This window comes from Rhinatrema bivittatum, chromosome 1 (genome assembly GCF_901001135.1).
Source record: "Rhinatrema bivittatum chromosome 1, aRhiBiv1.1, whole genome shotgun sequence".
NCBI classification, from domain to species: domain Eukaryota; kingdom Metazoa; phylum Chordata; class Amphibia; order Gymnophiona; family Rhinatrematidae; genus Rhinatrema; species Rhinatrema bivittatum.
The window spans coordinates 550,018,654-550,039,590 of NC_042615.1; the positions used below are offsets into that span (position 1 = coordinate 550,018,654).

Consider the following 20,937-nt stretch of genomic DNA (forward strand, 5'->3'; position numbering starts at 1 on the left):
AATACCTTTTGGTGTTTATAGGATTATTATGTAGCTTTTACTGCCACACAGGAACTTTCTTCCCTATTAATGAGAATGGCAGGTACTGTAAGACTCTGGGTCAAGTTCTCTTGGATTTTTTGCCTCCCAGTTCACTGTAGTTTACAAAGAAATGCTTACAACAACAATTTCTTTATTTTTATAAGTAATCACTGTTTTCATGTGAAATAAGCCTAAAGCTCTTTTTTGTCATAAAAATATATTTCTTTGTAAATCTGCTTAAGCTTATCAATGGTTTGCAATATGTTGTGTAATCTCACAGTGCAAAATTCTAATCCTGCTTCTGATGGAATGATCAAAAATAAAGCATGTTGTCTTTAAAGTTTTCTGTTGGCAGTGTTTTCCTTCAAGAATTATTTGATGTATCATTTGTGCTGTAGCTGAACAGAAGCAAATGAAACTTGAGTTGCAAACTTCTTGCAAAAGTAATAGGACTGAACTAAAGGAAGAGTGTAATATTTTTTCCAGTTCATACAGGATACTTTTCAAAGCAATGAAAGGTTAAGTTAACCATACTGGGACTTGAAGCTAGAAGGACTGAATATATAATGTAGGTCAAAGTGTACTTGCTGTTGGTTGTTCATTGGTTTATGCAAATTCATCTATGGATTTGGTGCAGTTTCTAGTGACTTGGTATCCATATCACTAAAAGCTACTATCCTTTTGGTAACTAATTTGACAATCTCAGCAAAAATGTGAACTTTTACTCCACTTTTGTTTTCATGCCTTTCTAGATCCAGTACAGAAATATGCCCTTTTGACATTTTACAACCTCAAGTTCCCAAAGTCCACCTGCCTCTCATCACCACATGTAGAGGAACACCGCATCTGAAAAAGCTCAGTCATGAGATGTGAGTGTGAATGATGTATGCTGAGCTTCAATTAGGTCAAAGGCACACAAAACTCTTCACATTTTTCTGTAATAGTGGCAAGTGTGTTAATTTTTATGCTAGAATTAGGCAGTTAACAGCCTGGAGTCTTTATTCTTTAAAGGTCATGGGTGTTTAATAATAGTTGACTATTTATATTTGGCTTTTTAGGCACTTCAAAGTGGATTACATTGTTATGGTAGCCTGTCCCCAGTTGGCTCACAATATAAGTTTGTATCTGAGGCAATGGAAGGTGTTAAGTGTCTTGCCCAAGTTCACAAGGAGCTTGGTTTCTCTGGTTTAACAACCCACTGCTCTAACCACTAAGCTACTCCTCCACTAGTCTTGTACTTTGCTGTTAATGCTATTCTGTTAATGCCTGTATAAAATTATTTAGAGAGTTAAGTTTACTGTGAAGAACTTTCTAATGTGATAGAAAGTAATAAAACAAAGAATCACTAAGGGCCTCATTTTCCATCCGGATCGCATGCGATACCAAAATGGGGGGGCAGAGTCGGCCCCGGAAGAGGATGAGTTGGGGCGTCACCGGGGCCAACTCCGCTAGGACGCCGCGGACGATGAAAAGGTAAGGCCCTTTTCGTATCCGAGTTCGCACCCAATAGCTACACCTTCTATGGTGGCGCTATTGGGTGCGAAACCGGCAGTGATCACACCGCGACGGTGCGATTGCTGCTGGCTAGCGCAGGCCCACCCCCCATTTCGGCCCCCCGCCCCTCATTCCCTAAAGTTTCGCAGGCCTGCAATACTTTAGAAAATGAGGCCCTAATATTGCTAGTATAATTGCTTGATATATATGTTATGAGAATAAATACGCAATTTTTCTTAGCTTGCATGTAACAAGGAACAAGTCATGAGATTTGATATATTAAGAAGCAGTTACTCATGAGGCTAACTGTGCAGATATCAGGGAACAACAGAACATCAGTAACTTAACCACACCTAATTGCTGCTGATGTGTTAGCACAGATAGTGAGGTCTCAGCAGATGACAAGAACACATGGGAGTAGCCCAGAGAAGAAAAGGTCAGAAAAATCAACAGAAAAAGATCAACTTTGGACAAACTGTAATCAGAGAGAGAACAGATTAGAAGAAAAGCATGTGCGACATTACAGTGGTAAATGAAGTGACTGAAGAACTGTTCCTGATTTCCCGGCACTGTTTCCGTCTTTCCAAGATACATAAAACTCACACTGGAAACTGTGAGGGGAAGTATCTTTGTATATATTCTTAATGCAAAATCTAACCTTGTATGCTTTCATTGCTTATTCTCACTTAGAAGTAAAAATTTCTATACTTATAAATGTGTTGTGTATTCTATGACAAAATAACCACCAATTTGCCTACCCACTACAGTGCCACACTCCTGAAATCTATAGTAGCTATCCTTTTAAAAGAAAATTGCCTTCTGTGTATTGTATAATATTTTAATAGCACTGTGTACAAAGCACATAATGCTTACTCATCAGTGAACAGCTGCATTGTTGAAAGCCTTCCTTGGCCATCTATTATTTTTTTCCAGTGCATGATTGTCTTGCAGAGATATTAATTTAAGAAAGGTGAACTTGGGGTTATTATGCTTACCTCTTAAACTCTTCAACACCACTTTTGGGGTCTATGCAGTAAAACTTATGCTAGTATAATTTGCTTACAAGTGTGAGCTTTAATCTTAAGTGCTCATGCCTAAGGTACATACACTGCAATTGGTTTTATAATAAACTCATCAGACATGGTAGCTGTTCTGCTCTGTGATCTTATATAAATAAGAGGTGTGGTAATATTTAGTAACAATAAGGATCAAAAAATGTTCTCCAGAATAAAACAAAACATTGGGGGTCAAATCAAAGGCAGCAAGGAGTGTTAAGGCTTTATAAAATTCTACCACTTGAGGATGAGGAAATCTGAAAACCATAAAATTTAAACAAGAGTAGGATTATCAGCCAAAAAATAGCTGTATAGACTTATGTAAAAAAAAAAAAAAAAAAACCCTTAAGAGCTCCATTAGAATTTTGGTCCTAATACAGGACCTATAGGAAAGTAGGAGAAGAGTAAACCACTTGGTCCTAATACAGGACCTATAGGAAAGTAGGAGAAGAGTAAACCACTGTTACAGCAACTGGTGTTGCTGTAACAGTGGTTACAGCAACACCAGTGAAATTGCTGCAATAGTGGGCTTCTGCCTCTTCAAGAGCGGGTGCAGCAGATCAGTTTGTTATCCCCTGTTCTGGGTTGCCTGGGCCTTGCACCCCAGAATAAACAGAACAGGAAGTGACATAGCATCTTGTTGGTCCACATCATGCCTAGTAAACGAATCTCACCATTTTGGATTTGTTTAAAAATCTTTGGACCTTATTCAGAGATTTGTCCTTGTTCCCCTTGTCCTGTACAGGAAGGGAAACAGCCTGCTTCGGTAAAGGCTAGGAAAAGAGAAGCCTAGTTCATCCATTTCATATCTAGTGGATGGAATGAGGATTGTATGTGCTTTGTGAAGTTTTGGAGATTTTAGAGTATTTGTTTGGTTTTGGAAGGAAGTTTTCTCCAAAGACAAAGCAAGATGGTGGTCCTCAGGTGGGTGACATCATCAGCACGGAACTTTGATTTCAAAGCTTCTAGAAGCTTTGAATATGCCACAGGGAATGTGCAACCTGCTCAATGTCACTATATGGAAAGCAGGGCCCCTTCAGTCTCATCTTTTCTGTGGATTGATTCACAGACCTCTTTCTGTCCTGCTTGCAAGGGAATTTCTTCTTCCCAGGAAAGGATACATCTCTTGTAGAGCCCTGCAATTTTCCTTCTTCCCTTTTGTCACCTTCAGATAAGGAAGGAATTTTTAGCTTTAAGACAATTAGTAGATAAAGTGGGGGCCCAAATGACAGTTCATTATCCCTGTAAATGCATATTAAAATTAAAAAATGAAAGTTATGTTTATTTCGAACCCTCTGACTTAAAGTTTTTAGAGGCTAAGAATTTGTTGGGGGAAATGATTTCTGATTAAAGGTATTTGTACAGTATTAAGTAATGGGGCATAAGAACATAAGAACATAAGAAAATGCCATACTGGGTCAGACCAAGGGTCCATCAAGCCCAGCATCCTGTTTCCAACAGTGGCCAATCCAGGCCATAAGAACCTGGCAAGTACCCAAAAACTAAGTCTATTCCATGTAACCATTGCTAATGGCAGTGGCTATTCTCTAAGTGAACTTAATAGCAGGTAATGGACTTCTCCTCCAAGAACTTATCCAGTCCTTTTTAAACACAGCTATACTAACTGCACGAACCACATTCTCTGGCAACAAATTCCAGAGTTTAATTGTGCGTTGAGTAAAAAAGAACTTTCTCCGATTAGTTTTAAATGTGCCCCATGCTAACTTCATGGAGTGTCCCCTAGTCCTTCTACTATCCGAAAGAGTAAATAACCGATTCACATCTACCCGTTCTAGACCTCTCATGATTTTAAACACCTCTATCATATCCCCCCTCAGTCGTCTCTTCTCCAAGCTGAAAAGTCCTAACCTCTTTAGTCTTTCCTCATAGGGGAGTTGTTCCATTCCCCTTATCATTTTGGTAGCCCTTCTCTGTACCTTCTCCATCGCAATTATATCTTTTTTGAGATGCGGCGACCAGAATTGTACACAGTATTCAAGGTGCGGTCTCACCATGGAGTGATACAGAGGCATTATGACATTTTCCGTTTTATTCATCATTCCTTTTCTAATAATTCCCAACATTCTGTTTGCTTTTTTGACTGCCGCAGCACACTGAACCGACGATTTCAATGTGTTATCCACTATGACACCTAGATCTCTTTCTTGGGTTGTAGCACCTAATATGGAACCCAACATCGTGTAATTATAGCATGGATTATTTTTCCCTATATGCATCACCTTGCACTTATCCACATTAAATTTCATCTGCCATTTGGATGCCCAATTTTCCAGTCTCACAAGGTCTTCCTGCAATTTATCACAATCTGCTTGTGATTTAACTACTCTGCACAATTTTGTGTCATCTGCAAATTTGATTATCTCACTCGTCGTATTTCTTTCCAGATCATTTATAAATATATTGAACAGTAAGGGTCCCAACACAGAACCCTGAGGTACTCCACTGTCCACTCCCTTCCACTGAGAAAATTGCCCATTTAATCCTACTCTCTGTTTCCTGTCTTTTAGCCAGTTTGCAATCCACGAAAGGACATCGCCACCTATCCCATGACTTTTTACTTTTCCTAGAAGCCTCTCATGAGGAACTTTGTCAAACGCCTTCTGAAAATCCAAGTATACTATATCTACCGGTTCACCTTTATCCACATGTTTATTAACTCCTTCAAAAAAGTGAAGCAGATTTGTGAGGCAAGACTTGCCCTGGGTAAAGCCATGCTGACTTTGTTCCATTAAACCATGTCTTTCTATATGTTCTGTGATTTTGATGTTTAGAACACTTTCCACTATTTTTCCTGGCACTGAAGTCAGGCTAACCGGTCTGTAGTTTCCCGGATCGCCCCTGGAGCCCTTTTTAAATATTGGGGTTACATTTGCTATCCTCCAGTCTTCAGGTACAATGGATGATTTTAATGATAAGTTACAAATTTTTACTAATAGGTCTGAAATTTCATTTTTTAGTTCCTTCAGAACTCTGGGGTGTATACCATCCGGTCCAGGTGATTTACTACTCTTCAGTTTGTCAATCAGGCCTACCACATCTTCTAGGTTCACCGTGATTTGATTCAGTCCATCTGAATCATTACCCATGAAAACCTTCTCCATTACGGGTACCTCCCCAACATCCTCTTCAGTAAACACCGAAGCAAAGAAATCATTTAATCTTTCCGCGATGGCCTTATCTTCTCTAAGTGCCCCTTTAACCCCTTGATCATCTAACGGTCCAACTGACTCCCTCACAGGCTTTCTGCTTCGGATATATTTAAAAAAGTTTTTACTGTGAGTTTTTGCCTCTACAGCCAACTTCTTTTCAAATTCTCTCTTAGCCTGTCTTATCAATGTCTTACATTTAACTTGCCAATGTTTATGCTTTATCCTATTTTCTTCTGTTGGATCCTTCTTCCAATTTTTGAATGAAGATCTTTTGGCTAAAATAGCTTCTTTCACCTCCCCTTTTAACCATGCCGGTAATCGTTTTGCCTTCTTTCCACCTTTCTTAATGTGTGGAATACATCTGGACTGTGCTTCTAGAATGGTATTTTTTAACAATGACCACGCCTCTTGGACATTTTTTACTTTTGTAGCTGCTCCTTTCAGTTTTTTTCTAACAATTTTTCTCATTTTATCAAAGTTTCCCTTTTGAAAGTTTAGCACGAGAGCCTTGGATTTGCACACTGTTCCTTTTCCAGTCATTAAATCAAATTTGATCATATTATGATCACTATTGCCAAGTGGCCCCACCACCGTTACCTCTCTCACCAAGTCCTGTGCTCCACTGAGAATTAGATCTAAAATTGCTCCCTCTCTCGTCGGTTCCTGAACCAATTGCTCCATAAAGCTATCATTTATTCCATCCAGGAACGTTATCTCTCTAGCGTGACCCGATGATACATTTACCCAGTCTATATTGGGGTAATTGAAGTCTCCCATTATTACTGCACTACCAATTTGGTTAGCTTCCCTAATTTCTCTTAGCATTTCACTGTCCATCTCACCATCTTGACCAGGTGGACGGTAGTATACCCCTATCACTGTAGTCTTCCCTGATACACAAGGGATTTCTACCCATAAAGATTCAATTTTGTATTTAGTCTCATGCAGGATGTTTATCCTGTTGGACTCTATGCCATCCCGGACATAAAGCGCCACACCTCCTCCCGACTGCTCCTCTCTGTCATTGCGATATAATTTGTACCCCGGTATAGCACTGTCCCATTGGTTATCCTCTTTCCACCATGTCTCTGAGATGCCAATTAAGTCTATGTCATCATTTACTGCTATACATTCTAGTTCTCCCATCTTACTTCTTAGACTTCTGGCATTAGCATACAAACATTTCAAAGTTTGTTTTTTGATTGTATTTTTATTCTGCTTTTTAATTGATAGGGATAAGTTACAATTTTTTAGCTCAGGTGAGTTTTTAGTTACAGGCACTTGGACTACTTTTCTAATTATTGGAACCTCACTGTCGGGATGCCCTAATTCTAATGCATCATTAGTATCCTTTAAAGATACATCTCTCCGAACCATGCGCTGCTGAGCGACTGTCGGCTTTCCCCTTTGTTCTAGTTTAAAAGCTGCTCTATCTCCTTTTTAAAGGTTTGCGCCAGCAGTCTGGTTCCAGCCTGGTTAAGGTGGAGCCCATCCCTTCGGAAGAGACTCCCCCTTCCCCAAAAGGTTCCCCAGTTCCTAACAAAACTGAATCCCTCTTCCTTGCACCATCGTCTCATCCACGCATTGAGACTCCGGAGCTCTGCCTGCCTCTGGTGACCTGCGCGTGGAACAGGGAGCATTTCAGAGAATGCTACCCTGGAGGTTCTGGATTTAATCTTTCTACCTAAGAGCCTAAATTTGGCTTCCAGAACCTCCCTCCCACATTTTCCTATGTCGTTGGTGCCCACGTGTACCACGACAGCCGGCTCCTCCCCAGCACTGTCTAAAATCCTATCTAGGTGACGCGTGAGGTCCGCCACCTTCGCACCAGGTAGGCATGTTACCAGGCGATCCTCACGCCCACCCGCCACCCAGCTATCTACATTCCTAATAATCGAATCACCAACTATGACGGCCGACCTAACCCTTCCCTCCTGGGCAGTAGGCCTTGGGGAGATATCCTCAGTGCGAAAGGACAATGCATCACCTAGAGAGCAGGTCCTTGCTACAGGATCCTTTCCTGCTACATCTGGTTGGTGCTCTCCCATTATGAGACCTTCTTCCTCCAAGGCAGCACCAGGGCTGCCAGTCTGAAGTTGGGACTGGACTACTATGTCCCTGAAGGTCTCATCTATATACCTCTCTGTCTCCCTCAGCTCCTCCAGGTCTGCCACTCTAGCCTCCAGAGATCGGACTCGTTCTCTGAGAGCCAGGAGCTCTTTCCATCGCATGCACATGTACAACTTCTCACCGGTGGGTAAAAAATCATACATGTGACACTCGATGCAAAAGACTGGGAAGCCCCCCTCTTGCTGCTGGACTGCTGCCTTCATCTCAATTTTGATCAGTTCCTAGTTAAGTTTTAGGTTGCTATGGGAGTAGGAATGTGTCTAAGTTCCTTTAAATGTATTAGTGAATTCACTATATGTCTGGTAGTGGCCTACTGGGGTCTGATCGAATTCTCAATAAAGTTTTTGTTGATGGGGTTTTTTTTTTGGTTTTTTTTTTTTTGTGCAAGTGGCACCTGCCTATAAATTTTTTCATGTAGGAGTTATTGCATTGTTTTATGCTCAATTTAAAAATTTATTTCCAGCCATTGCATAGTAATAGAATGTCTATGAAAAAGAAAAATGTCAAATGTTTTGAACTTATATATTTTGAATTATATTATATGCTGTAGTTGCTTATAAGTAGTTTGGCTATACTCAGATAAGTTTTTAATCATATTTAAGGAAACAATTTTTTATGACTGCATGGTGCACCAAGTGTATTAAGGTGGCATTGATCATGGATTTTCTGTCATCCCGTCCTTTGATTTCACCTCATTAATTTTTTGATTGATGACCTAGAAAGAGTGAGGCTCAAGAAGACACATTTTATTCAGGTCTAGGTATCATTAAGGCATGGTCAGTATTTCAGACTGAGACTATGTCAAGCAGAGACATCATAAGAAAATGCCATACTGGTTCCGCCCAAGGGTCCATCAAGCCCAGCATCCTGTTTCAAATCCTGTTGAAGCTCCCTGCTTCAACGGCAGGGGAGAAGAAAAACAACCAATAAGGGCTAATAACATAGTCTGGGTAAAACAAATAAGCATGGGTGCAGCTTGCTTATTGCGGCGGCTACTACCCCTAACGAATCAAGCTAGATATTTCACTTGGATGCAGCTCCATCACTGCTCTCCACATTAAAGGTGGGGGTGGAAGGGAAATAGAACCAAGAACTAAGAGAAACAGATAAGTATGAGAGAAAATATGTGTGAAGCTTGCTGGGCAGACTAGATGGGCCATTTGGTCTTCTTCTGCCGTCATTTCTATGTTTCTATGTTTCCAACAGTGGCCAATCCAGGCCATAAGAACCTGGCAAGTACCCAAAAACTAAGTCTATTCCATGTAACCATTGCTAATGGCAGTGGCTATTCTCTAAGTGAACTTAATAGCAGGTAATGGACTTCTCCTCCAAGAAGTTATCCAAACCTTTTTTAAACCCAGCTACACTAACTGCACTAAGCACATCCCCTGGCAACAAATTTGAGAGTTTAATTGTGCATTGAGTGAAAAAGAACTTGCTTTGATTAGTTTTAAATGTGCTACTTGCTAACTTCATGGAGTGCCCCTAGTCCTATTATCTGAAAGAATAAATAACCGATTCACATTTACCTGTTCTAGACCTCTCATGATTTTAAACACCTCTATCATATCCCCCCTCAGCCATCTCTTCTCCAAGCTGAACAGCCCTAACCTCTTCAGCCTTTCCTCATAGGGGAGCTGTTCCATCCCCTTTATCATTTTGCTCACCCATCTCTGTACCTTCTCCATCACAATTATATCTTTTTTGAGATGTGGCGACCAGAATTGTACACAGTATTCAAGGTGCGGTCTCACCATGGAGTGATACAGAGGCATTATGACATTTTCCATTTTATTCACCATTCCCTTCCTAATAATTCCTAACATTGTTTGCTTTTTTTGACTGCCGCAGCACACTGAGCCGATGATTTCATTGTGTTATCCACAAATTGTACAGAGATGCAGCCAGAGAAATAGGTTTCAGATTGCACTTGCAGGGAGCTTGGTGTGCAGCCTGAGTCATGGAGGGAGCAGGGATCACCAAGAACATTGGGGTAGATTTTATAAATTTGTGCGAGCGCATACTTTTGTTCGCGCACCAGGCGTGAACAAAAGTATGCTGGATTTTATAAGATACGCGCGTATCTTATAAAATCCGGGGTCGGCGCGCGCAAGGGGGTGCACATTTGTGCAACTTGCGCGCGCCGAGCCCAGCGCGTGCTGCCTGTTCCCTCCGAGGCCGCTCTGAAATCGGAGCGGCCTCGGAGGGAACTTTCTTTTCACCCCCCCCCCCCCATACCTTCCCCTTCCTTCCCCTACCTAACCCCCCCCCCCCCCCCCCCCGGCCCTATCTAAACCCCCCTACCTTTGTTGGCAGATTTACGCCTGCTGAAAGCGTAAATCTGCATGCGCCAGCAGGTTGCTGGCGCGCCATCACCCGACCCGGGGGCTGGTCTGGAGGCCTCAACCACGCCCCTGGTCCCGCCCCAAACCCTGGACACGCCCCTCCCCACCCCTTTTACGAAGCCCCGGGACTTGCGCGTGCCGCCGAGCCTATGCAAAGTAGGCTCAGCACGCGCAGGGGGGGTTTGGGGTAGGTTTTCGGGGGGTACGCGCGTATCCCTTTGAAAATCTACCCCATTGTTTCTAGAATTATTTCCTCTGGTAGTGGTACTGGCAATGTGGTGCTGTCATTTGAGGGACAGAAGGATTTTATTCTCTTCTGATAACCTCAGCATTGTGGAGGGTCATTAAATGGCAGTTGGCTGGGTATCACTGGGTCTCGGAGCTGCTAAGTTTTTCCTTGCTGTGTCTCACCTTGAATGTAACAGGGCACAGTATGTGCCTGGGCTGGACAGTTCAATTGCTGACTCCATCTCATTCGAAATGGCACATAATATTCAGGAGGCTGACAACTCAGGTGAATATAAGAGTTCTGTTTCCTAAGTATCTGTGACAGTTTGACCAGCAGCAGCATGGCACTGCAGTCCAGTGGATGCCAGGTACTTAGTGCAGTACATCATTCCCTGTAAGTGGGAGGGTTTTCCCAGGTGACTCTGCAGTTGTGTATTGGGAAGGTTGTCTTCTTCTTTTTTTTTTTCTCCCCCACACAGGTGGTGGGATAGGGCAAGCTGGCAGGTCTTTTTCCAGTGAAACGCATGCTAGCGGGATGGGCAAGCACTGAAATGTTTACCTAACTGTTGCAAACCTATTAGTTTTCCATTGAGGGAGGACATTGTATAGCAGTTGCAGGAAGTTTGCAGTTCAGCCCCATGTTTTTTGCGTGGTATTTTGTTTTGAATTTTTGTGTGTGTTTTGAGTGGGAGTTACTAGTGGTATCACAGGCCAAGAGCACAGTACATGGGTTTACTGGTGTGGAAAGTGGGCAAAATGACACATTCACCAACCCAAAGTTGTTTTGAGGAGTTTGGGGGCAGGTGGAGGATTCGGTGGTGTGTCTGGTTATAAGGGCCTGGGAATTTTGTGCTGGGAGTGGCTTGCAATTTCTAATTCATGCTCTTGCCCCACAAGTTTCAGTTTGCAACAATTTTAAAGAAGTTCCTGTGGGTTATAGATCGGAATCCTAAGGGAGTTTGGCATCCCTTCATTCTGGTTCAGGGCAGTTGTGATTGCGACAATGGCTGGGAGATTTGAGGAGGTAATTAGGGATATTGGCTGACCGTGTTGTGGGTCTTTTTGGTCTGTCAGCCTGGATAATGGGTAAGGTGGTGTATAGGGACGGTAACTTTCAAAATAGTGTGTGGGTGCACATTTGTGCATGTCGGCCTATGCCCAGTGATGCCACCATTTTATAACATAGCACACACGTGCGCCAAATTTTAAATGGGCGTGTGCACAAATCCTGCTTCTACCTCTAAAGCTGGGGAATTTTAAAGGTGTCGTGCGCCAACACCATTGCCAGTTAAACCAATTCATTCTCAGTTCGCTCAGTTGAGAGTTTCTCCAATTCCCCCCCACCCCCCGGTTTGAAGCCTTCACTCCTCCCAGTTAGCCCTGACCCTTAAAACCCCACAGCTCTGCCTATTTCTTTATTTTATAACCTCCTCCATAGCAGAAGTAAACTTACGTGGCAGGAGAGCTGGGTGTGCACCCACGTACGTATTTATGCGTGCATCTCTTGTTCACATCCTGAAACGCCCTTGCCCTGCACAGACCAGGCCCATATCCCGCCCCTTTTGAAAACTTTGGAGATGTGTGGCTGCGGGAGATACACATGTATCCACTCGGCACACACGGGCCTGACTTATTAGCACATCCCCTAATCAATGCATGCGCCAAACTTTTAAAATTTACCTTCCATTGTTTCTTTATTTTCCTAGGTTGACAGCCAGGCGTGGAGACGGGGATATGCCTTATGGATAGCACCTTGGCCTGTTGGCAAGGAGATTGATAGCTAGGGCTGTTACGGGATTGATCTGGGAAAGCGCACATGCTGTCAGATTTTGGCAGTAGCTAGAAACCATTTTGCCACATTCTCAGTTAATGTGCTTCAACATTATTGTGAGACCAAAATTCATGGATCAGCTGCTGTTGGGTGTAGTATTTGAAAAGTCAATTATTAGTTGGATAGCTGGTTGGAATCCCAAGAAGGTTGCTGCATTCATCATGAATGGGCAGAGAACAATCGTGAAAGTTTCTACCAAACGTATTGGGCATATCTATCCAATGTAGGGATTGATATTTTCAAAGATGAGCTCCAGGAAGTTCTAGAGCGTATTCCCATTGAGTTAACAAGGGTCATACTGGTGGGAGGAATGTGGGCTGACCCAGGGATTGGCCTGGTCTGTGGGAGAGAAATTGAGCCCATTTGTATCAGTGCTGTGTGATCTGTTACCTGTTTGTTGGGAAGGAGTAAAGGTTGCTGTTACACCGAAGCCTAGCTCTCAGGGTGCACTGTAATTACTGACAGGGGTTTGCGGCTTCCTGAGCTGGGCTGTGGCAAGGATTGGCCATGATAAAGTGTAGTGGTCCACCAGAGGATGGCTAAAGGCAGCCCATGGCTGAGATATAACAGTTGGGACACTTAAGACACCAGTGGGAAGAGGTGGTGAGAACCAAAATGCATTTAGAGGCTGTTTCTTGTTTGTTGGACTTGAATCTGTATTGTTAGGATTTTTGCTTTCAATTTTTATTTTGTCTTCTAATTTATCACTGTTTACTATAACAAAGACAAAAACAGGAGCAGTCAATGGAAAAAAGCACTCCATTTTTCTGGGTAAATATAATTTTTGCTGTTGTAATAAGCACTGATAAATTCCCAGGAAAAATAAAATAAAAACTGAAAATGAAGGTACTGTCTCATTGCAAAGGTGAAGTGATGGCAGTGGGTATCATGCCAGCCCACAATATTTACATACAGATGTTTATATATTTTGTTAATCTTATTTTTTTAAAGTTGTGTGTTCACTTGTTTTTTGGCTTGTGTTGAATGTCTATTGATTGTTTTGTATTTGATGATATTGCTAAGTTTGTTTTATGTTTTGTAATCCTACCTTGGGCCTTAGGGAAAGGCAGTTTATAAAAATGAAAATAAAGAAAGATGAATGCATATGGGCTTTATATCAAGATTTGTGTACTGGAAAAACCTTAATTGTCTAACTCTGGCTTTTCTGAATTACAATGTGGGCAAAATGTGGCCTCAGTTGTGAGCTGAATTAGACTTTAAATTCAAACAAACCAATTCGTATTTCAAATTCAGTGGAAATATTTTTCAGGGTGCTACCAGCAATATTAGTCCTGGAGAAAACTAGATGTAATGCTTATTGTGATACTGTTTATTGGACCAAACTTAAGAATTGTGCAAGGTTGCAGTCATGAGTTTTTAAGACCCCAACTGTCCCTTCTTCAGAGGTCACACACGAAGGAAAGTGAAACAAACCGTGCCGAGTATTAAAAAGAGACGTGCATATTTGAGCTGTAAGAATGCAAGCGAATATCTGGCAGTCTAGAAACAGAATTTGTGTTTGCCAGGGCTCTTGTATGATGGCATTTTACCACTGGCAGAGCAACTTATTTGGTCAACTGAACAGTCAAAATACATCCCAGTCAATTCAAAAGATAAGAGCACATTTTAAAAAATTCATTTTATTTAATAACAGACAATTTATTTTCTTTCCCATTTGTCAGTCAGTTATTCTTAGTGCTAAATAGCTTGCTGTATAATGACAATATCTGTATTTATTTTAAAACAGTGTATACAGTGCTATACAAGACAAGTCGGTTTAACTGCTTACAGTCTCCCTGTCCTAAACAGCTTACAGACATTACGTGACCTGTGCAAGGACACACAGCAAGTGGTGTGGACAGGGAGTAAAGGTTTTTGTAGCCTCATTGATCTGTGCTTTAACTGCTACACTACTTGGCCCATCTCCCCCCTTTGACTGCCTGGCAGAGAGAGGGACAATCTGCCCTTTGCCATTCTGCAGTGTTTTTGGATCCAGGCTTGCAGACACTGAATACAATTTTCATTGACCAGAAGTAATAAAGGCTTTCCCCGGGCTGTGTCTAGGGGAGGGGAAGCTTAGTGCTCCTGCTCCTTAAGGAGCAGGAGCACATGAGCATGCAAGAGCTTGGCCCATAACCTGTGGCAGCAGGAGGAAAATGGCACCTGACAGTCATCTCCTCCCTACTCTTTTCTTTTTTTTTTTTTTAAACCAATTTCCTCTCTTTTCTTAACAAAAAATAAATGTCCACAGCATCTGAGGAAAACATATGGATAACAATAAAACTGATTTTTGTTGATCTCTAATTACATCTGACTCTTTGGTATTCTTTTTGAAACACTATGTTGTCATGTACTTGGCAATATGAATATCACCAGTTATTAGAAAATAAATTGATGCCCTTTTTTTGCTTTTCACAAAAATGTAGTACGTTTTAAAAAAAAAAAAAAAAATCATTTCTGAAAAAAAAAAAAAAATTTACACAGAGAAATTCTTAATATATTTTCGACATGTCATCCCTGGAAAGAGATTCCCAATATAAAATTCTAAAATTATTAAATGTAATGTAGCTGTTTGCTACCTTGCCCCCCCCCCAAAAAAAATAATAAACCCCCTTAAAAACAAAACACTTATTCTGTTTTAAATGAGAAGAACAGTCTACACTGCTAAAAACCACGATGCTTTACACCACACCTAAGGCCACTGTGGTTAAAATGTATGCAATATGATTTCAAATGGCTATCAAATACAATTAAAATAAAAACTTTAGAAAACACAAGGCTGCCGCACTGCTTTTACACAGACTTCTATAAAATATTTTTTCTTAAATATTCTTAATTTCAAAAGCTGTTAAAACAGAAAATTCTCTCAGAGCCAAAATCTGCAATGGGAATTTTATAAAAATGTTGGTTTTTATATGTTTTATACCTTTAGAAAAAAAGAAACAGAATCAGTAAAACAGACAGCTCTCAGGAAGCTGGACTAATTCTTCACCCTCTCAATTCAAGAACTCTGGTCCTGCAAATAAGTATCAGAAGAAAAAAAATAATATACATATATATATATACACACAGTTATCTTTATCACAGTCAGAAGAAATGAGAAGAGAGTTTTGTGGGCTGTGATGACAACAGAGGTGAACAACAAAGCAGCTGGCTCCAGCGAGTGTCTCTCTCTGAACCCGTCTCAGTCCTTCACACCAGGTTGAACTCCCTCAGGTTTAACTGGAGGATCGTGTCCTTGACCGCAGCAAACACGAAGCGGATGTTCTCCGTGTCCGTGGCGCAGGTGAAGTGGGAGTAGATCACTTTCTCTTTGTCTGGATTCTGGTCCTGGTACAGCTTGAGGATGAAATCCCTGGCGGCTTTACCATCTTGTTTAGGTCCTAGTTAGAAACACAAAGGATGTTTTAATAGGCTTGAGACGGAGAAGGGGGTCCCCTCACCCAAACAGGGCGCACAAGCAGCGGTGTCATCGATTGTACAGGTAGCTAAGTTCATGTGCGAAAAGAAAAGAAATTGTATAGCAGACTGCTCTGCATAATCAGGTTGTAGCCATTGCCCAGCTGATCAGAAGTCCTGGAGTTGTGGCAGCATATTGGCCCAGCAAACAGGCGTAAGAAGGCAGCCAGAGGGCCATATTTTGCAGGTGATGAAGGGGCTGTGTGCAGGGGCCTGCCCCGTACGTTCACCCTCCTGCAGAATTTCTGTTTCAAGAAGGCCCAGCTGATAAGAAGCAAGGCCTTAAAAGACCACTGAGCGGCGGTTACTTTGGGACGCGAAGGCTTCTTCTGGAATGGGCACGTCCTAGGTAGACTCAAGCACCCAAGTTAGATTCCATAGTTTGGTATCTAATAAAGGCCGCAGCCAGTGCTATCCAATACTGTTATGCCTGGTTTGATTGATGTGTAATCTCTGTAGCGTAGAGCGCAGCATGGCTGATTGTCACAGCTGCCTCAATTACATGCAGAGAGCAATTTTTTTAAAGGCATTTCCCTGGGTAACTGGGCCTGGCCACATACTGTCCTATTCTATCCATGTAAAAGTGCAAGCGGGCTTCCACAGCCCAGGAACAGCATTCACTTTTACCCCAATTGCTTGCTCACAGGAACCGCTGGTGCAAAGTACAGGTACCTTTTAAACTAGCTAATTTTGAAAGAGAAATGACCCAGGTGATTTCCCCTTGGAAATTAGGTGCACGGTGCACCTGTTAAAAGCGTGTGCTTACTTCACAACCATGCACATCATTACCTGTGTATTCTGGAAAATAGTCAATTAGATGGGAATATACAATCTTTTCCTCTAAAAGATCCTTTTTGTTCAAAAAGAGAATGACTGAAGAATTCAGAAACCAGGGGTATGTGATGATTGTTTTAAATAAGGCTTTGCTTTCTTCCATGCGATTCTGTAAAAAAAAAATAAAAAAAATAAATGAAAATAGTGCAAAATAAAAAATTAAGAACTCAGAATGAAAAATACATAAAACTCAAACTGCTCAGTAGACGCAGAGAAAGGAAACATGGGTTGAACAATGGGTTGTACTCTAGCAGACGGCCTGCACAGTGGAATACAGCAAGATTATTGTAAAGGCGGAGATCTACCCTGCTGTGTGGTTTAGCAAAATCTTTTTTTTTTGTAAAAGGAGGAGAGCTTTGTGGGATAATGAATCAATCTTGCCTCTTGAATAAGGCGAACATATTAACATAGCACTGTCTCGTAATACTCCAAAACCTAGGAGGCTCCCATCAAGAAAACTCTTGTTCTGCTATATGAATGCTCTTGGCATTGCACTGATGCACAGTTTGCCACAATCCATGCAGATACACAGCTTACCAATTTATTTATTTTTTTGGCCTAGCAGTTTCCTCCTCCTCCTCCTTTGTATTTCCAGCTCAGTGCCAAGAGCCTTCATTTGCAACTACCTGGGGTTCCCACACCTGGCCTAGTCATTACAGCAACAGCCTCAGCCATCGCTTCTGTGCCAGAGCGCCTTCCAGGGTACTGAAATCCTGGGTCCTAAACCCATCCACCGTGTGTCACTCTTGTGCAATGACCGGGTCTCCCTTTCCCCAGGGCTGTGAGCACTGCTTCAGCTGGACCAGGGATTAGAGGACCTGAGCAGTAAAGAGCACTACCACCGACACACCAGACTGACCCAAGCTTGCTATGTTTTATGAAAAAATTGTTTTTCCCTGTAAACAACAGAACTCGTAAGTTACTTTCAAATATGTAACAATCTGGGGAAAAATCTACCAGTACCATGTTAGAAGGAATCCTTCAGTTTTCAAACATAACTGTCAAAGGAGCACATTGCTCACAAACCGATTTATTATTATATTCTTTAGCTTTCTCATCTGCCTCAGTGCCTGATAATATCATTACCATGCGCAACAAGGAAGAACGGTTTTTGGTAGCTTTGTTATTTCTATCTGTATGCAACGAGTATAGATTTCCTCTTCTTATTTAATTTACAAAACCTGAGCCAGCAAGCGCCTTGCCAGCAGGGTTTCTAGGGCAAGCCTGATTCTAGGTCATTGGTACATGACAGCACGGTAATCTTCCCAGAAAAGTGGGGGCAACTCCGTACATCTACTCAGGAGTAAAGAAAAGGCCTTCGCCATTCAGTGGCTGCAGTAAGTCCGTTAGTGCGTCTTACCTCATTGTCACACTCTGCCAAAACCTGATCATATTCGCTTAGTGCAACTAGGAAAATTATGGAGGTGACGTTTTCAAAACAGTGGATCCACTTCCTTCTTTCAGACCTCTGACCGCCTACATCCACCATCCTGTTAGGTAGAAACACATCAAAACAGCTTCAGTTGATGGCTTCATGTGAAAGGATTGCTCCTGCCTGACTCTGTCCCAGCTCCCAGAGGAACTCTTCAGCACCACTGTGCGCACTGTAGAGCAGCAGCTGCTTTAAGCAGCAGATTTTGTGGCCTTACTTTTCCGGGAAGACAGTGGTGATGATAGGGTGGGACTTTGTGGAGCCGGAGGAAGTGGAAATGCAGTCTTATTTTTAATGAAAATCCTTTTTTTTCCCCTTTAGAATACACCTACAAACAAAACCAGCAGTTTACAGCGATGGACTCGGGAGCTCTAAGTGCAGCTCAAGCCCATCTATCACCAGGTGGCATTCAGGGCTCAAAGCGACTGGAAAAGTTCATTTTTCTAAAAAAGGGTTTCTGTTTTTTTTTTCTTTCTTTAATGTAATTAAAGTAAATTCATCCATTTTAATTCCAGCCCTTCTGTCTGAAGTATGAATGAAGCAATACAAGACCCTTTTGTAAAAGGTTATGTTTTACCACTGAGGTACAGCGACGTAACACTGCATCACATCTATAACCTGACAGCATTTGGCAGCCTAGTGTTCACCGTATAAAAACTCCCTCTGACCTAATAAAATCTTTGTCCCTCAGGGAACAGTTCATGTCCTTTATTCTCTGTTATGGTTTATACATGGAGGGGATTTCCTATTATTTATTGTGGTGATAAACTTATCTATATGTCTAGATTAGACCATAAACTCCATGGAACAGGGGCTGTCTCTTGTGTATGTCTGTACGGTGCTGCATACGTATTTTAGCGCTTATGAATAATCAGGAGTAGCAGTAAGCAATGGGTACATTCAGCAGGACCCCTCTGTGGAAGCCAAAGTTCATGGAAAACATAGAAACATGATGGTAGAAAAAGACTGTATGGGCCATCTAGTCTGCCCATCCACCCAATTAATTTAGCATCACTTCCAGAGATCCCCTGCATTTATCCACATGCTTTCTTGAATTTCCCGAGTCTATCCCCATTTCACCCTCAGCCCATGACCCCTCATTCTTGAGAGGCTCACTTCCTGTGCATGGAAACCTTTGGGATATTTCAATGTCTCTATCATATCTCCCTTATGTCGCCTTTTCTCTAGGCGAACTCCAGTCCTCCAGTGCCGCAAGCAGGCCAGGTTTTCAGGATAGCTACAACGAATATGCATGAGGAAGATTTGCCTGCACTGCCTCCGCTGTATGCAAATCTATCTCATGCATATTCATTGTGGATATCCTGAAAACCTGGCCTGTTTGCGGCACTCGAGGACTGGAGTTTGCCATAACTGCTCTAGGGTATACATGTTTAGACCTTTGAGTCTATCCCCATATGCTTTAGAATGAAGAGCACTGACCATTTTAGTAGCCACCCTCTGGATCGACTTCAACCAGTTTATGTCCTTCTGAAGGTGCGGTCTCCAGCACTGTACACAGTATTCCAAGTGAGATCTCAGAAGGGATCTATACAGGGGCAATAGTGCCTCCTTTTTTTGCTAACTTTCCTCTCCCTATGCAGCCAAGCATCTTTTTGGCGTTTGCCATCACTTTATCTACCTGTTTGGCCACCTTATGATCATCAGATACAATCACCGCCAGATCCCACTCTTCCTTCATGCTTAGAACAATTTCACCTCCAATACTGTAGCTCTCCCTTGGGATTTTGTATTCTAAATGCATTGCTCTGCACTTTTTAGCCTTAACTCTTAGTTGCCAGTTCCTAGATCATTCCTTGAGCTTTGCTAGATCCCTCCTCATTTTTTCCTCTCTGTTCCAAATTTTGGTATCATCAGTAAGACAAACTTTTCCTGACCATTCTTCTGCTATGAAAGTGTTGGAAAGAAGAGGTCCAAGGACCGACCTCGGAGGCATAGCGCTAGTAACACAGCCTTCCTTCAGAGACAACTCAGTTTTCTACTACCTTTTGTTGCCTGCCACTCAGTTTCTAACTCACTCTAGGTCCGACACCAAGGGCGTTCAATTCGTTTATAAGTCTCCTATGTGGAACCATATCAAAGGCCTTACTGAAATCCAAGTACACTACATCTCGCACTCTCCCTCGATCCAACTCTGGTCACCCAATCAAAGAAATTGATCAGATTCGTCTGACAAGATTTACCTCTGGCAAAACCATGCTGCCTCGGATCTTGAAATCCATTTGATTCCAAAAACTGCACTCTCCTCTGTTTTAGCAGCAATTTCATTAAATGTGCTCACCACAAAAGTCAGATTAACTGGCCTGTAGTTGTCAGTCTCCTCCTTACTTCCACTTTTTAATGAATAGGAACCACATCCGCCCTCCTCCAGTCCACTGGAACTACTCCCAATTCTAAAGAAGCCCTGAACAGGTCGGCCAGCGGAGCTGCAGGACATCTCAGATGTATCCCATCTGGCCCACTGCTTTATCTACTTTAAGTTTAGTTTGCTCCTCACTAATACACTGTTCCGAAAACAGACGGAGGTTTACCTCCCTTCCAATCTTATTTGTGTTTGTTTTATGTGGTCCTGCTCCAGGCCCTTCCACCGTGAACACTGAACAGAAACATTTGTCATCAGCCTCACCTCTGACTCTCACAATGCCACTTTTACATTTCCTTCTGTCACTAACATATCTCAAAGTCTTGTCTCCCTATTTTACTGTATTTACTATTTTTCTTCTATTTGAATGTTTGCATTTCTTGAGTACTTTCCCAGCTTCTCTTAATTTTTCCAGATACTGTCACCTGTCTTCGTCTTTCTGTGATCTCCTGTAGTCTATGAGTGCTTTTCTACTTTACCTTTTCAGCTGCTTCTTTAGAAAACCATAGCGGCCTCTTTTTCCTCTTCCATTTCTTTACTTTCCTAACACAAAAGTTA

The 20,937-nt window shown here is 42.0% G+C and overlaps 1 protein-coding gene across 3 annotated transcripts in view; it reads right to left on the reverse strand.

Annotated features, from left to right (window-relative positions):
- Nucleotides 1–13,895: 13,895 nt before the first annotated feature.
- LOC115099110 (guanine nucleotide-binding protein subunit alpha-14) overlaps nt 13,896–20,937 on the reverse strand; it is a 389,345-nt gene continuing 382,303 nt past the window's right edge. For 2 of the 3 annotated variants that reach the window (XM_029616466.1, XM_029616480.1), the window contains exons 5-7: nt 17,928–18,057; nt 16,523–16,676; nt 13,896–15,657 (exon numbers count right to left, since the gene is read on the reverse strand). In XM_029616466.1, the coding sequence (XP_029472326.1) occupies nt 15,467–15,657; nt 16,523–16,676; nt 17,928–18,057 (475 nt within the window). In that variant the 3' untranslated portion in view covers nt 13,896–15,466. The remainder of the gene's footprint in view (nt 15,658–16,522; nt 16,677–17,927; nt 18,058–20,937) is intronic. The other variant, XM_029616473.1, reaches the window with a different exon arrangement.